Genomic DNA, 17,500 nt, shown 5'->3' on the forward strand with positions numbered 1-17,500 from the left:
AGGGCTGCACAGGATCTCCCTGCTGATGCAGTCTGGAAGATGGCTTCTTATCCCCTCCTCGACACAGGCCTACATACAGACAGACAGTGCCGCCTTTCATTAGCTTTGTATTTGTGGAGTTAGTTATTTTTATACACATTGAATAAATATATATTTTTTGATTAATTAAAATATATTTTTTTATATGCCTTGTTAGTTCTAAACGTGCATATGTATAGATATTTTGCAGTCAGAGAATGCATTTTCCTTTTTCTTTAGATGTGTGCTGGCATGAGAAATATCTCCAAAGATCCTGCCCCACGTCACACCCCGGGGGTTGTGGTCAGGATAACGGGCTCTCGTTGCTTGTTAACTTGTCACCTTGCAGCTGACAGAGCCTGGCAGTGGCACGCGGCCCTGGTTTAACCCTGCCTCTGTCAATCATCATTATTCTGTTTCATTCCTCAACCCCGCGCGAGCGCCGGAATGAAAAGGCGCGCGGGTGACAGATAGATGACTGTCACCGCCACGAGAAAAATCAGCGGCACGGAATGCAGCGCTGGCGTGTCTGCCCTGATTGGTTAAAGGATGAAGAATCGTCCGCACGGTCTATTAGTTATACGGCGGGCGTGTCAATATGAAATGTGTTTAGTCATATGTGTTTGTGATGGTTTTTTTTTTAAAAACTCAAACAGAAAAAACATAATTAATTAATAAGAACAAAATATATAAACACACACAGAATGTGCTTATTGTGTGTGTGTGTGTGTGTGTGTGTGTTTTAATTTATATTAATGTCATGAACCCTATCGCGTTTAGCCACGATTGATTGATTGAATCTAGGGTGAGGCGGACAGTTTCAAATGTTCACCACACGTTTTAAAGCCACGGCTCGTTACAGTAATCTTGAATAAAACGCCTTCCAAAGAACTCCATTTCCCATTATCCTCTGGTTCTCCCATGATTCCACCAACCAGGCAGCCACAAGCAAAACAAGGGGCAACTGCAAGAATGGGGGACACGTTCACGCAGGTAAGTAGACGTGATACATATAAATATATCTGATTTCATATAAACATTATTTAAAGTAGGGGACCAGTGAGGGAGCAGGTGCAGCAGGTGTAACTGCACGCGGGCCCACGCACTCAGAGAGCCCCGGAGCGGTTCGAAAGTTTTTATTTAGTTATTTATTAACAATGATAATATCCTTCACATTTATATTAGCAGATGTTATCTTCTGATTTATATTCTGCGTGCACGATTCATCCTGGACAGTTCAGACGGAAGCTGCTTAGTGCTGCTGCGGGCATCGAAATATCCTACAGCGAATCAACGTGGCTGTATTTCTGATGTAATAATAATAATAATAATAATAATAATAATAATAATAATAATAATGCTTTCCTATGTGAGACAATTTATGCAAATGTCTGTGCAGAATTGTGAATTCCGTAATCATTTCTGTGATCGCAGAATTGGGGAGTCCTGGTAGGATTGGTGATTAAACCTGCTAGTTTATGATTAAATAGTGTCGTGTTGGATGTTAAGATGTACGCAGAATCAAATAAAGTTATTGAGTGGAAAACGTTTTTATTACGCACTGTTTCATACATGCCAACATGCAGACAATTCAATATAGTTCAACACTGAACACGTGATTTGGTATGTTTGATGTTTATAAATAAGGGTTAAATTAACGTTTGGGCAGGGGGGGCCCCACAATCAGGTCCTGCAGTGGGGCTCATCTTCCTCTTCCTCTTCCTCTTCCGGTAGGAACACCACATTTTGGAACACGCAAATCGAGAAAGTTAGAAATTAAACAGCGTGGTTACACTCGATAATAATAATAATAATAATAATAATAATAATAATAATAATAATAATAATAATAGCGTGTAAGTAGAGGTTTTGCATAGCTGCTGAGATGCTTTGAAAGGACCGGTGATGCGCATCGACACCCCGCGGTTTCAGATAAGCATTCAATCATGGTGCTGTCTGAATAGCTAGTTAATTAGTTCAAACAACACGGGAACAGCTTTCACTGGATAGTACACTTAAAATAAAAAATACAACGAGCGCACGATAACAGCGTTCAATAATACGTGTAAGGAAAGAACCATACCAGACAAATCCAAAATAATTGAATAGAATACATACATAAATAGAGTGATAGATAAATAAATAGATAAATCAACATATGCTCTTCGTAACGCGTATTAATAAACAAACCATGGTAAACTAACCCTTATAAAAGATTATATAAGCGTAGCACGGTGTAATAAAGCATAGGGAAGCATTGTAAAGCACAGAGAGGTGTGGTAAAGCATAGGGAAGCATTGTAAAGCACAGAGAGGTCTGGTAAAGCATAGGGAAGCATTGTAAAGCACAGAGAGGTCTGGTAAAGCATAGGGAAGCATTGTAAAGCACAGAGAGGTCTGGTAAAGCACAGGGAAGCATTGTAAAGCACAGAGAGGTCTGGTAAAGCATAGGGAAGCATTGTAAAGCACAGAGAGGTCTGGTAAAGCATAGGGAAGCATTGTAAAGCACAGAGAGGTCTGGTAAAGCATAGGGAAGCATTGTAAAGCACAGAGAGGTCTGGTAAAGCATAGGGAAGCATTGTAAAGCACAGAGAGGTCTGGTAAAGCATAGGGAAGCATTGTAAAGCACAGAGAGGTCTGGGAAAGCTTCCATTCCTGGAAGCGCCTATATTATCTCTCTGCCCCATTATTAACCCTGTCAAGCGAGGTTCCCGCAAGATGTTAAAGCAGCGGGGTTTACTGTTCGCTCTCCTGTGTATTTGAACCCCGCCCTCAGCCTTTTGTCTTTGCTTTTTATTGTAATTGACTCGGTGTGGAGGATGCTGTAGCAAGGCTGGGTGCTTGGCACGGGTTTCACATCGCCGTTGCGCAGCCCTTTCTTTGTCACCAATCACCCTTAACTGGAACGCGTTTAAAATGCCATTGATCTTGATAACGCAGACCCTTAATAGGACAGTAACAGTTGTACGCGATACAGGAAGTCAAATCTGTGAGATAGATGCTCCTCAGCCTGTGAGTTATAATCCATCCTCCTGACTGATGCTCACGCTGACTCCCATTAATACCGAGCAGAGGAATAAGTAAGAACCGTAGAGGCGACTCCAGAAATGGATTCTCTTCTGAAAGTCTTTTTATCGCACTGTGCAATATACGAATCGCTGCCAAAGGGTTGTGGTAAATGTTAAGAATGTAACATACACGTTTAAGTAAGACTGACTTACGACACCGGAAGCAGACATCTCGTAATGTTGTGCGTTGCGTCACCGTCTAGTGAAGATTCTACGTCATCATGAGACGCGCGGGTTTGGAATTTAAGGTAAAACTAGAAGAATCTTCTCTGTATAGCTGCTTCAGTCTCTGTGTGCACAAGTACCGCGTGAAGTTTCCTGCATGCATCTATATTTTAATGCATGTGTGTTTTTTCCTCTAGGTTTTGGCAGGGCAACTTCAGGAACTAGACTTCACACAAGCTAAAAATTGTACTAAATAAATCGTGACCGAGGGGGGTATTTTAGGGGGAGTGTGGTAACCTTTAATAAAAATGAGCTGTTGTCAATATTTTTTTTAAAAATGGTATAATATTATTTTGAAAAAAGTAAAAAAAAAAAAAAGTAAAGTTACAAAATATAATATATAATAAAGTTGCAAATTTAACATGAACTGCTCCGTTGTTGTATAATTTGTAAGTGTTTTTTTTAACAGTATCGTACGTAGATAGAGCATTACTTTCTCACACGTCGATTTTATTGCTGCGTCTGTCAAATAGGGAGATAGACAGAATACTCCCAACAGCTGTGTGCTTGCGATTGACAGACAGGTAGATAGATTTGAATGCGTGGCAGACAGGGTAAAAGGAACGAAGCTGGGCTACTGTTTAAATGCTAATTAGGTTTCTGTGTTGTCTATCTATGCGATGTTTTCCATGTCACGTGGGGACATCACACGATGGATTCGGGAGCAGAGCGCGGCCCTTCTGCAAGCCGTCTGCGAGGCTGAAGAGCGGTGCCTACCGTGTGACGAGGATCCGTGACAGGATAATAGACTTGGGAGCGCGCACCCTTACCGCTTTAAAATGGGATTGAGGGGGGGGGGGGGGGGTCGATTTCGGGGAGGAAGAGAACAAAACAAACCAGACCTTGCACTTGTCTGTTTTCAGTCTAGGACGAAGTATTTGAAGCATTTCCTCCTTTTGGAGGCGTCACCGGATCTCGAGAGCACTTTGGACAGTCATTGAAGACAACCTCGAGCCCACAGGAAATAATCAGGCGCGGTCATGCACAGGAAGCGATTCAATAATCTTTTGGCCAAAGTCTTCCGGTGCATACACTGAAGAAGTTCTCAATATTATTATTATTATTATTATTATTATTATTATTATTATAACTCCATGTTCAGCTATCTTATGCATTACAACATGCTTTGACCGAGTTGACAGTTTTTATGACAGTATTTTGGTTTGCATTGCTTGTAAGTGCTGTATCAAATCAACCCAATATTGCGTTTGAATGTGATGTAAACATTATTGTTTCTTTTTGAATGCATTTCCCGCTATTGTTATTATTCTTACCTATAAAAACATTATAGAAATATATAAATGAAAAATACTAATTTAATGATAAAAGTTTTGAAGTTCGGGTTCATGTAGGAATTCACGGCTTTTTTAAAAATATGTTTTAAACCTTATATACGATTGACCTTGAACATGTGGGATAGATAGATAGATAGATAGCATTGCTTGGCATATCATTATTAAAACACAGTACAGCCTCAGCCTGTACTTTAGGTTTGTGAATGCGCTGCTCTTTGTGCGTCACTGGACGCGCGCTTGCGGTGCGTTACGTCATGTCTTGTTGCCATATTGTTTTGACGGCTTTTGAAAAACCTTCAATCAAAATGGGGCTCGCGCTTCCTATTCGGGTGCAACACAGCGGAAAGTAGGGGTTGCATTCAGTGCTGCGGGCGGGGAATGCATTTCAACGAGGGAAACCGCCGCATGTGTTTATTTCGATGGATCTAAAAGCATGATTTAGCCAACCAACAATGCAACACTATTTTTGAAAAAAAAAAGGTAATATACATGCACCAACACACATTGTTTCAGGGCTAGAGATACAGTTTACTTATTTCCTAACAGTGCGCAATACCTGCCGTAACTTACATCTGCTTTATATATTGTACCTGTTAATAAACATCAAAACCCATGACAGGCGCCTCTTAACTTGATACAACACCGTGCAGAACACCTCACCCCCACTCCACCCACTCCACCGCCCTAATGCTAACAATTGGATCTGCAAAGATCTGCCACAATTGGGAAATGTTGATTAGTGGCTATCTGGCATTAAGCGCTTTCTGAACCCTATCATTAAATCTATCGAAAGGGAGATCGCAAAATCTTTGAATGGGATAGTGCAAGTTACCAGTTAAATCGACTAGCTGTTTAACATATGCGTGGCAGACGTTGTCTAACGCAGAAGCTTGAGTTTATTACATCACAAACATGTACTACAGCCTCATTTGCATTTTTAACTAATCCTGGTGCTTAATTAGGCCTCTGCTGAACACACTGTTACAGCAAAGGGGGGCATTATTTAAAAGGGAACGAATGAGTAAATACATGAATAAATAGATTAAAAATGCAAATTACATCTCATTCAAGAATCTTACGGTATGTTATGATTTGATTATTATGAATACAAATCTGCATGACACATCAGTCTTAACATGTCAATATATATATATATATATATATATATATATATATATATATATATATTTCACACGACGCTGTATTAATTAAATCAGTTTTGTAGGTACCTGTTTTTCTGTAAACCCATTGTGTTCTTTTTTCTATAATCCTCTCGGGGTTTGTGATAGTTTTAACGCTTACCGACTGAAACAAGAATTTTCTTAAACAAGCAAGGCATTCAGATCCAGCGGACTTCAATTTTATATATATTAGAGAGACATCTTCCCAACATTTCGTTATCAGTGTTCGTGGTCTCGTAATAAAAACGATTGCTACACTCTTAAATAAATCACTTCCTTGGACGATCACACCGCAGCTCTGCAAGGCAATGTGCGGTGAAGTCCTGCTTGCTGGCATATGAATGCGCTTTTGTAATAGTTGCCATATACATCTGAAGGCGTTAGAAGAAGGGTAATTGATCGCAATGCACATGTTGTTTGTCAGTTGCCCCCGAGTCACATATTTTACGCTGTGTGTTTTTTTTTTTCTTTCTGCTGACCGTGCACTATATTTGTGTACAGCTGGGCTACACCGCCCAACTTTAAACTGCACATGTCCGTGAAGGTGGGGGGTACGTGGGTAGTAAGCCTGGAGGCAGGACAGGGGGTTCTTTGTGTGCCGAGTTCGTGGGTAGAGGGGTGCGTTGCCTGGAAGCGATACGCATTGTGAATTCTATTATCCAGTTCCCCGAATCAGCAATGAGGCAACACCGAGCCAAACCTTTTTCCCCGGGCAGAGACGCTGCAAATCGAGTTAGAGCTAAGCTCTGATTTAATTCCGAAAATGGGACTGTAACTCATTTAAAACGAACTGTTTCTATATCTCCCGCTCTCTCTCTCTCTCTCTCTCCTTCGATGTTTTCTAGGGAGCTCCATTACAGCAGAGTGGTAGGAAAGTCACTTCAAATGTACATTTTTTAGGTGACGTTTCAAATATAACAGGCAAATGGTACATTAAGCACACAGTATCTGTTTCAGCGTTTCCCGTTAATCCGCGTTCGTGTCACGTTAGATACGCACTTCCAGGCACAATTTGAGACGCAGTATTGCTAAACTTTGCTGGAACGGTTTAACGCTGTGTATACACGGCATGAGCTAAGCTTTCATTAAAAACCACACTTCTCTCTGCTAAAAGGCGCTTTTAAACTTTGACGGTAGTGATGCGCTCAATCTCAATTGCATTATTAAACCAACGGAGTTTCCCAATGTTTTTCACAGCCTCGGGACAATAACCCGTTGTGGAACTAACTTACAAATGCATGCAACATTATTATTATTATTATTATTATTATTATTATTATTATTATTATTATTATTATTATTATTATTATTATTTTTAAAGATCGGTCAATATTATACTCATTCAAACACTAAACATGATTTTCTGTAATTATTATGCTTAATACAGGACTGTATAAATATTCCTGTCGATTACATTACAAACAGCGCTTTAGTAATATTCAAAAGCACAATGACGCTAACGACGGTTGGAAAGCAATTCTTGAAACAGCAATACTCTCAAAATACAACAAGGACAAGAAAAAAGAAAACTTAAAATTTTATTTTCAATTCGTAGAAAACATGGTATAAAAAAGAGTATAATTGTTGCAGCTGTTTCTCTTGCATCATCATCATTATTATTATTATTATTGTTATTATTATTATTATTATTATTATTATTATTATTATTATTATTATTATAATATACACCACTGTTGCATTTTTTTTTTTTTTTTGGTTACGTTATAAAAAAAAATGCAAAATCGGATAATTAGAATATTCGATTTTATTAGATGATATAGATCGGATGAGATGAAAGGTCTAACCTGCGCGGGGTCCAGCGGTCTGCTCTTGTGAAGAAGCGGGTGATCATTGCAAGGCTCTGAGCAGCGCCGTGGTGGGCGCGCTGAATACTAACTGGGAGTTCAAAGGAGGTAGTCGGGCCGCGCGAAGTGCGAGCTGTCGGGATGATTAATGGCATAAGGGCCGGGCGAGGCACGGCCCCCAGCAAACTACAAGCTGGAGGAAACTTCCTACTCGGAATCAAACAACGTGGCTTCTTCCGAAACACAAATGCCTATCGCTCTCCAACACGTATATTTAAACAAGAAAATGCAATGAAGCGCAGCCCTGTGTATTTAAATCACATATGGTTCTATACCCGTCCATGAATATCTCCAGGGCCGCCTTTTTGTCTTTATGGTGGACCTGTCCTAAACCATTCTGTTCGGAGGCTCCCCTTTCTCCCACGACACCTCGTGTCGTTTCTAAAAGCATTCGCTCTTTCTGGTTTGAGGGGGCTCGCCTCGAGAACGAAGCAGCTAATAGAATGGAATTGTGACCGCGAGTTCTAATGGAGTTCAGAACTTTGATCGAGTTCTGTACCGTGCTTCCAATTCTCTTTGAGAAAAAACAAAACAAAACACAAAACAAAACAGAAACAAGCGAATGAATTAACCTCCAGGACCCGAATTCAGAACGATACGCGACAGCTAATTAACAAAATGAACTACAGGAAAGAGACTCTAAATTACACTTCCGGTCGGGTTCTTATGTTAAAGAGGTCTAAAGTTATTCAATTATCTTTTGAAGTTGCTTCAGAATATAAGGACAGAACATTGCATACCACGACAACGCAGTTAACACTACTGATAATAATAATAATAATAATAATAATAATAATAATAATAATAATAATAATAATAGTAATAATAAAAACAAGACCATTTGTGCACAAACTGTGCTGTTATTAAGATTTCGAATATATATATATATATATATATATATATATATATATATATATATATATATATATATATATATATATATATATATTCATTGTGGAATGGAATATAATTATCAAGAAACGCGCTTATCAATACCATTTCAATTATAATCAGTATATTTTTCATTGAACATTAGAAAAAAATGACTGCTTTATATGGGGAACAAATGGCATCCTCATATGAAGCTATCATGCATTTGCGTCTTCCATATGTCCCCATATCTATCTATCTATCTATCTATATCTATCTAGACTAGAAGAGAGTTTTTTTTTTACCCGTCGCCTTACTGTTTCTTCCAGTGAATTTAATTCTCACACACATATTATTCTTGGTTTAGGACCCTCCTTGATAATAAATTAAGATTTTTTGTGTGTATGATTCTCTGATGAAACACATTTAAATACCAAGAGCCTTCTCTGTTGCATATTTCTTTAATACTACAATTGGAAAGCAAATAAACTATAAACTTAAAAAAAATTAAACAGACAGTTTCTATTATACCGTAAACAGTAGAAACGACATGTTATAAATATGTTTTCTACAGAAGAATCGCTCCAAAAGTTACAAAAAAGGGGTAATTTATTTTACATATACAAATATTGGAAAGTCAATAGCATAGGCGAAGAGGTCGTATTAAAAGAACGACAATAATAATAATAATAATAATAATAATAATAATAATAATAATAATAATAATAATAATATGTAAAAACACCCTGTTTATTTATTTAATTCAATTTCAACCTGATACAATATTTAATGGCTTACTTGTTGTTTTTTTTTATATATATATGTTCAGTAAATGCAGTCTCGCTGAAGATAATATATTTCACATGCATATCTTTACAGAGTTTAATAAATAGAGGTAATCCCTATCCTTCCCTTGATTTTAAAGAACTAGCATGATAATACTGTTGGTACACTAATAGGCAAAACCAACCCCTGGAAATGGCCCGTCTTCTGGAAACAGCTCCCCTACAGGTGTGTGAGGGTAGGAGGTTCCTGAGCGGTTCCCTGCAGCGTGGGAAGCGAGGTCAAGTCAGTGTAGGATGGGTGGGGCTCGCAAGGTCCGAGGGGGTGCTTACCAGGGATCTGTGCGGTACAGCTGTAGTCCAAGCTTGAAGAAGCGTGGGGGAGATTGAAGATTGAACCCGAGTTACCAGGCATAGATTCCCTGTAGCTGGGCTCAGCATACCCGGGACTGCCCTGAAGGATGTGGCTGCCGTAGCCGTCCTCTTGCAGGGAAAGCGGATCATAATCGCAAGCCACGGCTGCCACCCTGCACCTCTTCTGAGGGGGAGGGCAGTCATACAGCGGGGTGGAGTAGGCAGCTAAACCCACGTTGCCATGAGGCTTGGGGTAAGTGTTGGGCAAAGGGGCTTCATACCCAACGTCACCGGGCTGGAAGTAGGAGCCGATCAAGGGGCTCTGGCTTGGAGACCCCCCTGGAGAAGAGCTGACCCCCCCTTTGAGTTTGTGGTCCTTCTTGTATTTCATTCTTCGGTTCTGGAACCAGATTTTGATCTGCCGCTCGGTGAGGGTCAGGAGCTTGGCCATCTCGACCCGGCGTGGTCGGCAGAGGTAGCGGTTGAAGTGAAACTCCTTCTCCAGTTCCACCAGTTGGGAGTTGGTGTAGGCTGTGCGTGCTCTCTTGGAAGCTGGACTGGGAGGGCTGGTTTCTGCGCTGGATTCACCTGCAGTGGAAATGGGAGATTTAGGGTATAGCTCTGGCTAAATGTTTTGTATCGCTTAGAAAGGAACTATATGAACATATGATTTTGATCTTGTGCTGAACATCATGTAAATCAAAGAAACTACAAAATTATATCCCAAAAGTCTAGCGGAAGCCATAACAGTAGTACAGTATTTCATGTTCGATTTTGAAAGGTCAAATTTTTCAATGTCAGTTTTTCGTTAAGTATATGGGAACGTGGCATCTAATTCAATATGTTAACGTAACACTATCCGAGAGGGTTAATTTGGCTTTGTGAAACAAAATTAAATTAATTCTATAGGGTGATGCAAAACTTTTGGCCAAAGCTGTAGACATCGAATATGGTATCACGATTGAGAAATTGTACAATGAAGAGGGGGGAAAAAACAGTTATTTAATACCGGGCTCTGCTTTCTCCTCTCTGCTTGAGGTCACCTATAATGCAATGCCAACGCTGCCACTGTTGACTGACATTCCTGCTGGGTCCTCATGGAGAATGCTGTACTAACTGGTCATTATACAAATACATGATTGAGAAATAAAAGCTTTAGTGCTGCTGCAGTGTGAGGGGGGGACATTTCACCGTCTTTGAGAAAAGCATGGCTCAGGTTATATTTGCATGGTCGTGGTTAGATTTGCTTAGGAAGTCTATCTGCACTCCTATTGGCTTAAACGACCTTCAGTATTGTATCGATGCTCATAAACCGATCCATTGGTGCAAGACTGGATAATGCCTCGTTGAGAACGAGAACAGCGCGATGCCTCAGACTGGTGATTGCAGTTAGCAGGCTCTTGTCATAGTTTAGTTAGCTTGACTGAACAAGCTTCATTTCCAAACGTCTTTTACCTCCAGATCTTTTATGACTTGAGGGAACGTGAGCTTGCGAAATATCACGCAGACAGGGATCGGGGGAAGCGTGCAACCGGAATGTACAGTGTGAAGGTTTGATATACATTGTAACAATTGTATGTACCCCTTTAACTGGCAAACAAGGGAGACATCATCGAGGCTCTGTCCTTGGGGCTATGTAAATTTGCACCCTGCAAAAGGTAACCTGCATATCTGAGGAACCAAGATAACAAACTGGTTCTTTAATGGTTCAAAGAGCCCTTTTGATCTTGGATGGATGACCCTGGTTTACAAATTGCTGTCTCTACTTTAAAAGCAGAGTTTGAACATAGGGGCTAACCAGGATCAAACCCAACTTCGGCTAAAGGGGTCGTCACCGGACGCTGGCTGCCGCACCTCCTGTGAACTCTGTTCATTGGTGAAGGTGGGAGATTCTCACTCCCTGGGGAGTGTAACCTGACCTGTATATTCATGCTTGTAAACTGGAGTCGGAATGACTAGGTTGTGTTGGAATCCTGCCACCGTTCCGAGTCCTGTAGGGTTTGACCTGCAGCTTTTGTTCAAGATCTGACCTGCAGTCTCTGCATGCGATTGCTCTCTGTACTGTCTTTTTGGACTTCCTGAAATACAACTCTTTTGATAGAAGTTACCTGAAGAAGACTTCTTATTTTAAAGAAATAAACGAACCTTACAAGAAAGTCAAGTACTTTGACAATTGCTTTGTGAAGAAGGTGCTAGCTGCACCGCCTCTCTGCTTGATTCCGAGTCTTATCTTATAAGTAATGGGTGGTTTGTTTTGAATTGTGAATTACCGAATGGATGGATTCACGTTTTAGTCATAACACAGGTATGCAACGCGTACAGGCTGTTGCATTCAGTCTATAACTGCCTCGGACAAGCCTAGCAGATATTTTTTTTTATCAAGCTACTACTTGGCAGTCCTTTGCTTTCTCAAATGCGTTACATTTTGTATTCCCTAAACTACATGACCTTTCCTTAAATTCTTAAACACAATTATGCAAACCCCTAGAAATGGACAAACTACATAGCTAGGAGGTTACAACAGCAACGATATGCAATGGACCAGGCGCTACACAGTATGTAGTTTTGGACGGGCTTAGAGGGTCAGGTCCATTATTGGACCACTGGTCTAAATCAGCCAACACCTTCCAAGGGGCAGCTTTTACAAAGCGTTTCAGCTACAAAGCAGGCTGCAAGTTAGCAAAAAATCTACCAAAAAAATCGTTTGCAGTTTTCTGAAAAGATATATGAAGGTGGAGCAAGGTCCTTTGTGGAGTAGAGCTATCCTGTCTCCAAAAACGACTTACTCTGTATATATATTCCTGTTCGTTCTTTGAGATCGGAAAGTGCAGAACTCTTGGTGGTTCTTTGCTGTCGTGCTCCTTGTTTGTGGAGCTCTGTTCTGGTTGACATCATTAGGGAGGCGCTTTTTTCTAATTGGCTGGAGCTGGGGTGTATTGTCTGCACACGTGAGCGCTCCTGTTTTGTTTGTAACTCTGTACAGTGCTCTGGGATGCCATGGCATGAAGGGTGCTATATAAACATACATGTGTATTATATTGAATTGCAACAGCACAGTTTTGCAGAAATAAGCTCAGCTGCTCAGTCAATCAGTGTATACATCAATGCATGTATACATCCATCCATCCATTACACTCATCCTTTCTAGATGTTTTCAAAGCGTTACCTCCAGTCTTTAATGAACTATTTTGACAGGGGAACAAAGTCCTGTTAGTGTTGCAAAAGGAGAAACAGAACTCCTTATGACTGAATTGTTTGGCCTTGGTTTTGTAAACGAGGAGTTCATTAAAGTAAAATACTTTGAAAATATGACCTGAGTTAAGAGTCGGCATGTAGTTTTAACACCAAACCCATTACATGTTGGTTTTCAATATCCACACGTCTGTTCACTTCACCCACTAACACAGCTCAATAAGCACAGGTACGAGGCGTGAATGCTTGTGCATGTAAACGTTTGTTACCTGCCCTCTGCTAATACCTCTCTCCCCCTGCATTGCATTGCTTCTTAGCTGTGCCACATTAGAAAATAGGTCAGAAATTATTATGCAGAATAATGCAGAAAATAAATGCTTTAAAAAGACTTGATTCCATAGTCTGCTGCCATAACCCTACAGGAAGCAATTACTACAGCAGTGCACGGTGCATTCAAGAGTCAAATTCAGAATAGCTTCATTAAAACAGAAGAATATCTATTATAGAAGCATGTGTCGCTGGATCTGGTAGCATTCAGGAGATGAAGAATTCTCTTTTTAGAAAAGTTCTAACACTATATAGATTGTACTGTAGTGTATTATACAATGCTGTTATACCTGGCTATGCTTTATATTTTATACAACTCAAACCTATACAAAACAGATTTTCAAAAAATGCATAGAGTCTGCTCTAATGCACGATACTGTACAGAACTGCTGTGCTCCTTCCACATTGCTGCTCAGTCCTATAGCTGAATGTACATGACCTTTCATTAACCCCTGAAGGTACACAAGGAATCGAGCGCTTGCTGTTCAAATGGTTTCTTCGAAGAGGAAACTGACCATTTGGGCGACCCGATCCACACTGTCAGTACATTTCAAACCCTGTTTCTCGCACCTCAATATTGCAAAATTAAGAAAGTTAGCATAGTTTTTATTTGTGGGACAAATGGCCCTTGTACATTAAAAGGGTTAACCCATTAAGTGCCGTTGTCCTCGTTTGACAGGCTGCAGGCCTGGAAGCATCTACGTGTTATTATTATTATTTTATTTTCTTAGCAGACGCCTTTATCCAGGGCAACTTACAATTGTTACAAGATATCACGTTATTTTTTACATTCAATTACATTATTTTTTACACATTATTTTTACATACAATTATCCATTTATACAGTTGGGTTTTTACTGGAGCAATCTAGGTAAAGTACCTTGCTCAAGGATACAGCAGCAGTGTCCCCCACCTGGGATTGAACCCACGACCCTCCGGTCAAGAGTCCAGAGCCCTAACCACTACTCCACACTGCTGCTCTATATTATATGTTATTTTAATTTTCTCTACAGCTATATCGCTATGATAACTTATTCTAATTTTGTTAACACTAAAAACGACTTCTAAATGTAATGCATCATAATGACACAATACAGTTTGTGTTCTCATTTCTTTAAAAAAAATCATAATAATTTGGTACTCGATGGGTTAATTGACGTGTAAATTAGACAGATAGAGATAAAGTCTGTAAAGCTCATTTTAATACAGAAAACATCAGCCACTATTATTATTATTATTATTATTATTATTATTATTATTATTATTATTATTAATAGTACGTACCTGAGTAACTGAAATCGTTTTTTTGCTGCTTGGAGTTGTGACGCGTGTCTTTCATCCAAGGGAAGATCTGTTTCGGTACGTTATTGCCAGTGGAATTCCTTCTGCCTTGGCCGGCTGCCGAGGTGCCTGTACTGGGGAGCTTGTCTGCCGGGTGCGGTGGTGCCGGTGCCTGATCCGGGCTACTGCTCTGAGTCGACGTGCTGCTCGAACCTGGAGACTGCACCGCGGGCTGCAAGCACAGCGGCAGCTCCGCCAGGTCGGGGAGGCGGCAGACACCTGTTCTTCTTGAACTCGGGTTCTGTTCGGTCTCCCGGCTGGGGGCGCAGGGGGAAGTGTCCGGCTGGTAGTAACTGGCGGACGGGTACTGCACTGGAGCTGGGTAGGCCTGTGGGCCCATGTACCCGAGTCCTGTGGGCTCTTGGTAAGAACACCCCCTGAAAGACCCTGCATTCTCGTAATAGAGAGCTTTTTGCATATTTAGTTTGGTATTTTTTAAAAATGTGTTATTATTACTATTATTATTCCTGCAGGGGTCCTGACACCTTTAACCCCCGAGATCACGTGACCTGGTTCCTCCAATGGGCCCTTTCCGAGGCTCTTCGAAGTCTTCTTTATTATTAATACTAGGAGTCCCGGGTTCAAAGGTAATGGAGGGGCATTTCAGCTTCACTTAGCAGCGACCCGGCTCGGCAGCCATCCTAAAACACACGCGGGACGGCTCGGCCCAAATCTGGAGCTGAAAAACATAAAAAAAAGACAAGAAATAAAATTAAAAACACAAGACCCAACCGAAAGACAAGGGGAGACTGACTTCTTAACGACCTGGAGGGGGACGGATCTATAGAAGAGACGCCTTTCGCTGTCCTCGGGCGTTCCACCTGCATTTTTTTTCGCTTTACCCACAACCTCCCACCCCACCCAAAAAATAATAATAATAATAATGCCGCTGGGAGACAACAATAGATTACACCCGAGTGCCAGTTAAATATAAATCTATATTCTTATCACATTTTAATCCGGGCACGGTAGGTCTAAAAACGCGTTTTTCTGTATGTTTATTTATTTTTTTTAAAACTTTCCACCTGACTGTTTCAACTCTTTTGTGCAGAACTGATTACAGCTTAAAGCAACATCAGTATATGATCATGTATTTTTACGCATTTTGTATTGCAGAAGCGAGAAGTGTACCCGAAGCATGACTTGTACTACTTAAAATAAATAAATAAATCACGCTTATAAAAGAGTGTTTTAAAAGTCCCGGGGTCCTTGTTTCAAATCTACTTGGATAGCCCCGCTTCCTGGTTTCTTTAAAATATACAAAGAAACGTGCAATTTAAGTTTTATATATTTTTTAAATGCATATTGGATGAATTGTGAGCTGTGCTGTTTTGCAATTCAGTAGCTGGATATTATTTTAAATTAAACGATTTTATTGGAGCCACAGGGATGAGGGAAACAAAGGCTAGTGGAAAATAATTACCATACACAGACAATGCGATCACCACAACAGACTGCGGCACTGGCCCAAAACACTATCGAATATTTACTAGAAAATTTCACCTATTCCTGATGCACCAAACCGACTGTGGAGATTCTCCCAAAAAAACACACTCTTTTGAGTTCGATTTTTAAAACCTTTTAACTTTTAAGAACGTGTCTGCATTGTAACCAGACATGTACACGAAGGTGCAGCGCACATTAACCGCGGACAAAGGAAAACAAAATATCGCTAGATTTGTCTGTAAAAAAATGTAAAAAAGTCACATTCATTCAATCGATGAGACGACTCGGTGGATTCTCTGTGCATGCAAAACTATTTGCTTGAAATAATAAAGATGGAAATCTATGGCGAGGCGAAGAATTTCTCACGGTAAGGGAGTGGGGCTGACAAAGAGCTACAACACAAATGAATGCGCATCGAGAAGGAGTAAATGCTAAAATATATATACAATCTGCTGTATCTAAGCCTAAAGCAACTGACACGTAAAGAGTTTTATTAAAACACCTAGCCATCATTTAAAGACTAATAAAACACTGGTCTGCATGTTTTGTTTTTTAAAGAAATTCCATGCATGCTTTGTTTTATTCGTAGTCGATGTTCTGTTTTTGCAACAGTGGAAAATGATCCCGAATCGTGCTATAAAATGCGGTGCTGCGTGCAAAGCGAAACCCACACCACCCTCAACTTTGTTTATTTTCCTCTTTTTTTTGAAAGAGTTGTCCATTTGCTTCCTGGCATGATCGATAGCGTCGAGAACAACGCGAACCCGGATCGACCCTGCCTGCTCGCAGATATAATCTCCTTTAAATTGCTTTCCAAGTGTCTCTGTGCGAGCAGTGGAAGTGAGGAGTCAAGCGGTTCAAGCATTTGTCGTTGAGATTCTGTTTGAAGCAATTACATCAATACAGCGCCGTAGAGCATGAATCTGTACCGGCTTCACAAGCAGAACGAGGGCTTGTATTATTATTATTATTATTATTATTATTATTATTATTATTATTATTATTATTATTATTATTATTAATAATAATAATAATAATACTTGCATCAATGTAAAAAGTATAAACTATATAGTAAATATAGCCAAAAACCGGCAATAAAACCCTCTATGAAATTACTGAACCCTTCCATGCACTCAAATAAATAAACTCTACGATTAGATAATGAAACGCGCAATGCACCTCCCTCGCTTAACACGCTGAGCCTGTACCCCGTTATGAAGCGCGGCGTTGTATTTTATAGCTCGTACGTGTTGTATATTATGAATGTTATTGCTGGTTTAGTTTACACGTCGTTCAGGCAGCACGGGGTCATAATTCAAGCAACCCAGCCAGTCTGTCACAGGAAGAGCATTAAACAGACCCTACGCGCGAGACAAACCCAGCGTTACACGCTGAAGAATAGGGAGAGGAGAGACCCTTAAAAACGTGAAAGGTTATTAGAAACAGTGCGAGCTAATCGCGTGCATTTCTTTAATTATAGCGGTTTTTTTGCACAATTTTTGGGATCAATTAAACAGTATGATTCTAACTCGTATTA

General features: G+C 40.2%; 1 protein-coding gene across 6 annotated transcripts in view; it reads right to left on the reverse strand.

The window, feature by feature from the left end:
* Positions 1–8,963: 8,963 nt before the first annotated feature.
* The window catches only part of LOC131696559 (homeobox protein Hox-D3-like), a 32,363-nt gene continuing 23,826 nt past the window's right edge, over positions 8,964–17,500 (reverse strand). For 4 of the 6 annotated variants that reach the window (XM_059013121.1, XM_059013122.1, XM_059013120.1 and 1 more), the window contains 2 exons: positions 14,461–15,196; positions 8,964–10,245 (listed from right to left, as the gene is read on the reverse strand). In XM_059013121.1, coding sequence (XP_058869104.1) covers positions 9,527–10,245; positions 14,461–14,935 — 1,194 coding nt within the window. In that variant the 5' untranslated portion in view covers positions 14,936–15,196 and the 3' untranslated portion in view covers positions 8,964–9,526. Of the gene's footprint in view, positions 10,246–14,460; positions 15,197–15,282; positions 15,991–16,020; positions 16,777–17,500 lie in introns of those variants that run through there. The other 2 variants (XM_059013125.1, XM_059013124.1) reach the window with 2 other exon arrangements.

This window comes from Acipenser ruthenus, chromosome 45 (genome assembly GCF_902713425.1).
Source record: "Acipenser ruthenus chromosome 45, fAciRut3.2 maternal haplotype, whole genome shotgun sequence".
Taxonomy (NCBI): domain Eukaryota; kingdom Metazoa; phylum Chordata; class Actinopteri; order Acipenseriformes; family Acipenseridae; genus Acipenser; species Acipenser ruthenus.